Raw genomic sequence first — 7792 nt, forward strand, 5'->3', positions numbered from 1 at the left:
TTGGCCTTTGTTTTCCCGAGTTTTCTCTTTCCGCATCCTGTTCCGACTTTGCCGCAATTAATTTGCCAGTTTATGTCACGTTTAAACTGCTCGTGCTTCCGGAAAATCTCGCACACATGTAAATTTAAATTCAGCCTATGGCAACTCCCCTTGATGGAAAATTGGCTTTCGATTGGCCAAAAAGCTTGATTAGCAGAATCAAATGCAATGCAATCAAATTATCTATAATGTGGTTTACTAACTTACCAGCTATTTAATATTTAATTAATTAGGTCACTGAATCAATAATTTTCTGGTATATTGTCTCTGTGGAAACAATAAATAGTTTATAATTAAAAACCTTGATTTATGCATAGGAAATGAGCAACGTTAAAAGTTTTTCTGAAAATCAACCAAAATGCATTTAAATGAACCAACAATTTATATCTTCTCAAAAATGATTGTCGTAAAGTTGCGAAACAAGGGAAATTGATTTAAGGCTGACTGATTTTATGACCTCCTATTAAAAGCGTACAACTATACGGAAATCACGCAGCCCGAAACTTTTTGATGACGCTCGTCAGCGGAGAAAACTTCAGACGGCACTTTCCCAGGATATAAAGTGGACTTTACAGCCCACAAAAATAAAACAAGTGCATGGGGGCCATGCAAGTGCAGTGATCTCTGGATTTGGGCAAACTTTCTCCTTGGCAACCGATTTGGTTGCCATTCTGCAGGCCGAGCAACTAATTTCAATTAGCACTTTTGCCCTCACATGCCAGCCGGGAAATCCCCTTTTCTATTTTCATTTACCACATGCCATTCTCTATTCTGCATTCTCCATTCGCTATTCGCTATTCGCCATTTACCGTACAGCAGTTCCCATTTCCCATTTCTCATTTCCCATTTGCACATTTTCGCATTTCCACAGCCAAGTGCATATCAATTTTTAATTCAATTTCAGCACAAGCAGTGCCATTGATTGCGAGTGTAAGCCACTTCGGGGACTACGGCCGGAATCGAATTTGCAAAATGCGAAAATGCGACTGCGACTGCGAAGGGGAAAATGGAACTCGAACTGAAAACGAAAATGAAAACGAAACTGAAAATGATTGGGAGTGGGAATGTGAAGGGGTAGAGCAACCGAAACCCAAACCAGAAACAAGACCATGTCCAAATGCACAGCTCCGAGTGCTGCGATAAGAAATCCGAGTCCTCGCTAAGTGGAATCGACTGGGGGCAGTGTTTTATGTGGGCGTGGCAAAAAAAAGGGAGTGTGGGGGGGTGTGCCACTTTGGGCCACACATGCAAAATGCATTAAAAGAGTTTAGCACTTCGCATGGTCACTTTGGGACTAGGGAGTGGAAGCGAAAAGATGTAATTCACTAGGGAGTGTAATACATCAAAACAAGAGATATTCTTTTGAATTTTGGAAAATGTATGTATAAATCAGCAATAACGAGGCGGTAATGAACGATAACCTTTATACTTCTCTTGATAAATTCCCAGCCGTAGCCACCTAATCTATGACTAACTTGCGTTCTTATGCCATTAGTTTAATTAAATCGAAAACTGGGCGCAGTCTCATGCAATCCACCAATTAAAAGGAAATTGGGAATTTGGGAAATATTGAATGCGAAAAAAGCGGGGAAAAGCTATTATTTGCAAGTCTAGTACTAAATTTTGGATATGTAATATGAGAATGTAGTATGATGACAATACTATAACCTGACTACACTATACCATTTTCCATGTTGCAGGAACTGGTGGCCATTTCTCCGGAGCGCCGCAACTGGCGCGGCATCTTCATCGCCCTGCTGGTCATCGCCGCCGTCTTCAGCCTGATCATATTCTCGATCTTCCTGCTGTCGCCGGAGGATGAGGGTCTGCGGATCCGCGGGCGCCGGATGCTGCCCAGCGACATCCTGGGCAGGAGCCTCCAGTGGAAGCCCTTCAACGGCACCTGGAGCAATGGTGAGTGCTGCCATCTGTAAGCCAATGTCCTTTTTTAATGTCCTTTTTGCAGGTCGTGAGCTCATTTATCGCGACCCAACGGGCGGCCTTTCCATTCTCAATATGGCCGATCTTACCACACGCATTCTTATGACCAATTCAACATTCGTAAGTTCTTGAACAATCATCTTTTCTTCTATCAATGAATATATAATGAATATATAATGAATATATAATGAATATATTGTAGCGCCAACTGAATGCGGAATCATTTCTGGTCGCACCTGACCAGAAATACGTACTACTGCAGTCGGACTCGAATACCGAGGGCTCCAGGTGGGTAATCTTAAAGGATTTTATCAGGAAACTATATTACAACTTCTTGTTTCATTAAATACTTAATGCAATCGATTGCCGTTGCTTGCCTTCTGTTTCATTGGTTTTAGTTTCGTAAAACTTGCCAAAATGATCAACTTCATTGTAGCTCAATGAGCATTATTTCTCTTCTCACCATAAAAATATTAAATAAACTACTTTCCGCACAGACATCACGTTTACGAGGTGCAGACGGCCAACACATTCCCGCTGGGTCCCACGGAGAACATAGCGGAGGCGCCACGCCTCCAGCACGTGGTGTGGGCGCCAGCGAATCCGCCGCCACCGCTTGGAGCACCACCACCCAGTGGTGCCAGTGGAGTCAGTGGTGCGAGTAGTGGCAGTGGTGCTAGCGGCGCCAGCACCACCACAATGGCCCCTCTGCCCAGTGGCAGCATAATCCTGAACAGCCTGGCTGGCGCTGCCAATGGACCAGCATCCGCCGGAGCTGCCGGCTCCGCCGCCCCAAATCCGAATGGCAAGGCCGGCGGTTACACTTTGAACCAGGCCATCGCCTTTGTGCACCACAACGACATCTACTACAAGCCCAAGGTGCAGGGCGAACTGGTGTGCCGGATAACGCAGACGGGATCGGGTTCGCTGGAGGGCGACTCCACTGGGGTGGTGTTCAATGGAGTGCCCGATTGGATGTACGAGAATGTGCCGGAGCTGGAGAGCCGCCGGAGCAGCATGGAGTTTTCGCCGGACGGACTCTTCCTGGCCTTCCTCAGCTACAATGACAGCGAGGTCGCCGAGTACAAGTGAGTGCAAGTTCTTGGGCATTTTCTACTACAAACTAGATCAAACTGATAGATAACTGATAGATAAATAAGCATATTTACAATGATAGTAATTTACCTTGTAATTTTCCAGATACACCTGGATGGGCGATGACATCAAGTACCCGGCGGTGATGAGCCAACGCTACCCCAAGACGGGTGCCCGCAACCCGAATGTCACGGTCAACGTGGTCAATCTCTCGGTGATCAAGTACATCTTTCCCACGCAGATCAAGCTGCCGAGCGAGCTCTCCAACGGCAGCTACGTGGGCGGCTTGACCTGGGCCTCATCCACCGACCTGTCGGTGACGGTGACCAACCGCGAGCAGACCAAGGCCACCACGGTGCTGTGCAGAGCTCCGCACTTCCACTGCCAGGCGGTGCACACGGAGGTGACCATCAACGATGGCTGGGTTCTGCCATCGGAACGGCCCATCTTCTCGGTGCGCAACCAGGGGCACAGTCGACTGGGCAAGATGGTGCAGAATGCGGAGGAGATCCTGGCGGAAAGTCAGAATGTGAATGTGACGGATGGCCAAACGCACACCACCCATGAGATCAGCAATGGTGGCTATCTGCTGAAGCGGCTGCCTGTGCGGGATGGCGAGCACGGTCACTATCGCCACGTGGTCTTCATATCCTCGCTGGACCGACGACCCGTGCCCCTGACCATGGGTCGCTTCGAGGTCACCGAGATCGTCGGCTGGGATGAGCCGCATGAGATCGTCTACTTCATGGCTGCGCCGGAGAAGCGGCCCGGCGAACGGCATCTGTACAAGATTAACCTCAAGCTCAATGTCACCGAATCGAATCGCACGTACATCACCTCCACATCGCCCACCTGTCTCACCTGCGACAACACGGAGTCCACGTACCGGCTGCACCGGGTCAGGATCTCGCAGCGGGGCGATCGCTGGGAGGATATAGTGGCTCGCCTGGAGCCAGACGATTGCCTCTACGATATACCCAAGAATTGCCTGTTCAATCGGGTGCAGTTCAGCCAGGACTACAGCTACTACGTGCAGGAGTGCCTGGGTCCGGAGGCACCCAGTGTTTACCTGGTGGAGACGGCCAGCAATGACAAGATCTATGTGCTGAATGCCGGCGATGTGCTGCGCCACCGGCTCTCCCAACTCGCCATTCCGCAATCACGCACCTTCAGCGTGGAGATCCGGCACGGATTCCACGCCCAGGTGCGCCTCTTCCTGCCACCCGGCATGCGAGAGGAGGAGGAAGTTGCCTTTCCACTGGTGCTCCACGTGTAAGTTGCTACTTCTTTATTTTCTTTAGCTTGGGTAGACATAAGTAATGACTTTCATTTGAAAACCGCAGCGATGCCTCGCCGGGATCACAGTTGGTAACAGAGCGCTTCCACGTGGACTGGAACTGGTACTTGGCCAGCCAGAGGAGTTTCATAGTGGCCCAGATCGACGGGCGTGGCAGTGGCTTCCAGGGCGAGTTGCTCCGCACCCAGGTACACGGAAAACTGGGCACCGTCGAGGTGGAGGATCAACTGGGAGTCCTCACGTAAGGCAATCGCAATGAGCACAGTTTATATAGGAATCTAATATATTTGGTTTTATAGTTACCTGCGGGACAACCTGAAGTTCATCGATCCGCTGAGGATCTGCGCCTTTGGCTGGGGCTACGGTGGCTACGCCTCCTCCATGATGCTCATCGACGACTCGCAGCAGGTGCTCCAGTGCGCGGTGGCGATCAATCCCATTGTCAACTTTGGATTCCACTGTGAGTGGCACACACAAATCCAAGTTTATGAATTTAAAACCACTTATACTATAATTTCATACTCCAATGCATCCCTTCCTGCAGATTCCTTCTTCACGGAGCGCTACATCCCGCTGAAGGGCGACTACTTGCGTGCCCTCCAGGAGGCGGATCTCACCATGAAGGCGGGCAACATCAAGGGCCGCAACCTGATGCTGATGCACGGCACGGCGGACACGATGGTGCACCAGGAGCACACGCTGATGCTGGTGCGGGCGCTCGTGGAGCAGCAGGTGAAGTTCCGGCACCAGGTGTATCCGGACGAGGATCACACCATCGGCAGGTCGCTGAGCCATGTCTACAAGACGATGGAGTGGTACTTCGATGAGTGCTTCGGCCCCGTCGACGACAACGAGTGGGACCCCACGGGTCTATTCGTGTTCAAGCAATAATTAAGACCCCCCTACGATCCTTACGACGAGGATCCGCTGGCCAATCAGCTCAGCGACATCGACATCGGGCCCGCCACCGATGCGCATCCGGATGCGGATGCGGATGCCGACGGCGATTCCGCCGGCAGCAATCTGTCCACCCTGCTGACCGCCACCACGACGACCGCCTCGCTGTCGGCGCTCGACGAACTGGACAACCGGCTGCAGGCCCTGGACCTGATCACCTCCTCCACGGCCACCACCCTCAGCAAGGTCGCCGGCAAGCTGTGCAACTACAGCAGCAAGCGCCGGCTCCACCAGTCGGAGGCCGTGCTCGCCCAGAAGTCGCGCATCCTCCAGCACTAGGGGATCCACCCCAGGGGTGTCCTCCTCCGTGTGTGAAGTGTGTGTTTGTGTGTGGGTGGGCAGATCCATCCTCATTTCACTTTCGACACGGGTTTGCGGAACTTCTTTACATTTTGATGCTATTTACGAGTCAAAAAACGCTCTTTATATAATTTCATTTATATATTTGAAACACGTATATTTATTAAGTTTAAACTTATACATTATTTTCATTATTATTTTTTGAATGCTTGCAATTCCTCTATCACTTTCGCACTTCTTTAAAAAAAACCTACAAAATCGATATAAATTATTGAAACATTTAATTTATATATTTAACTTAATGAATTGTTAACTAAGTCGAAGTCTTATGTCCGCTGATTGTTGACGAAAGTGAAAATGAGGATAGCGTATCCAGTTGCAGGTCTTCTTAAAGTTTACCTTGATTTAAAGTTAATTTATTTTGCTAAATTTTAAAATGTAAACTTAGATTCCGCAAATTTATAAAGAATGTGAAAACAGGGAAAGGTCATTCAGTGTGCAAGTGTGGATTCTCCAATGGCATTTATAGGTACAATTTGTTAAGAAATTAATAACTTTAATTTGGAGGAAAATCTAACCAGTTTTAGCATTTATTTATAGAAATTTATAGTAATCCAAATGGCATTGATATAATTTTTAAATGTTTATTATATTTATTATTATATCAAAATTATTTAGCATTTTTTAAATACGAGCTAGGATCAAAATATTTTGAATAGGTATAAATTGTTAACATAATTTATTGAAATACTTTATTTGCATAAGTCTCTTTGTCTTTATTCCTAAAAAAAAAGGATGAACCATAAAATATCCAATTACTGGTCACCAAAGTCGGACAAGTTGACTATATATACATATATTTCGGTTTATATGATTTTGCCGGCGAGAATCGCGTGTGAATGAGAATCGAGAAAACAGAAAACAGAGTTAAAAGAAACCAAACCAAAGCAAGGTGATTCATTTATGCGACTGATTATTAACATATGTGTATTAAATAATTAACCAAACTGATGGTGCGAGGGGGGTGACGATGATGATGATGTTACGGGCCGGCGAGATGTCGATGTCCTTGGCGTAAGGATACAAATGTAGGGGATTTACCTAATTGCTAATGGCAAACCGAATACAGCGCGATATGTGTGTGTCATGGTGTATGTACAAGTAATTCGTTTAGACATCATTGTTGTTTCTTTACGTGTTCGTTTCGATGTGTATAAACATATAGTTATAATTGACTGAACGGTATTTTTTTTGTATATATTAACGATTAAATTTTAAAGAGAGGAATGAAAGCGAGAGCGCTAATCGAATTCGATTATTGAAACTTATTGAAACAATTACACAAGTCATGTCCAAGTGCAAGGAGGAGGGAATATCTTTTAAATAGCCAACAAGTGTTTGTGAGTAGTCATGAAAAATCGAGAACGAGAAATAAAAGCTTAATGCCCCATTGAATGTTTGTGATAGTCGAGAGTAGGCGACTATAAAATACCCTGTACACCATAGATACTGATCCCGATCGAGATTCTTCTCTCCCGACTTCCGGTGTGCAACAGCTTTAATCTTCATATCCATTCAACGTTCAATGCTGTGGATACAGGGTATTTCCAGCTGTCTAGCATCCAAAGCAGATCTAATTTTTAATCTAAATATATATGGAGAGTGGATGGATGGAGCGGAGATTGTGCCACACTAAAGACAAGTCCCAGGCTTGCAAAGCCCCCTATACCTACACCGATCGCATTGGATCAGGTATACATATGTCTTATATATACATATGCGGGGGAATTGGTGTGCTTTAGCGAGAACTAAACCAAAACGAAACAAAAAAAAAACAAAAGAAATGGCGAAACAATTTTTTTTAGATTTTTTTACCATTAACATTAAACGGAAGGAGGAAGTCGCAAGTTCCATATTTGAAGTGGGATTTACTTGTCAAATGCCTAGGTGTTAAATGTTGCGTCAATAAGCGAAATTGAACTTGAAATTGAAATTTTATTGTAGCGGGGCCGATGAGAGGCCCTCGACTTCCAGAATCCAACTAAACCTAAGAAATCCAGATAAAACAATATAGTCAAGCTTTAAATGTTGTACACGATGGGGGGTCGCAGCCACTTGAAACCCAAGTTAACTAAACCAAAAGAAGAGAATGCCCAAAAAAAC

General features: G+C 46.3%; 1 protein-coding gene across 2 annotated transcripts in view; it reads left to right on the top strand.

The window, feature by feature from the left end:
- The window catches only part of LOC122624335 (inactive dipeptidyl peptidase 10), a 45007-nt gene extending 39739 nt beyond the window's left edge, over positions 1-5268 (top strand). For both annotated transcript variants that reach the window (XM_043803838.1, XM_043803837.1), the window contains 8 exons: positions 1740-1953; positions 2006-2100; positions 2183-2268; positions 2478-3068; positions 3181-4347; positions 4419-4613; positions 4672-4832; positions 4917-5268. In XM_043803838.1, the coding sequence (XP_043659773.1) occupies positions 1740-1953; positions 2006-2100; positions 2183-2268; positions 2478-3068; positions 3181-4347; positions 4419-4613; positions 4672-4832; positions 4917-5263 (2856 nt within the window). In that variant the 3' untranslated portion in view covers positions 5264-5268. The remainder of the gene's footprint in view (positions 1-1739; positions 1954-2005; positions 2101-2182; positions 2269-2477; positions 3069-3180; positions 4348-4418; positions 4614-4671; positions 4833-4916) is intronic.
- Positions 5269-7792: the final 2524 nt, after the last annotated feature.

The sequence above is a fragment of the Drosophila teissieri genome, chromosome X (genome assembly GCF_016746235.2).
Source record: "Drosophila teissieri strain GT53w chromosome X, Prin_Dtei_1.1, whole genome shotgun sequence".
Lineage (NCBI taxonomy): Eukaryota > Metazoa > Arthropoda > Insecta > Diptera > Drosophilidae > Drosophila > Drosophila teissieri.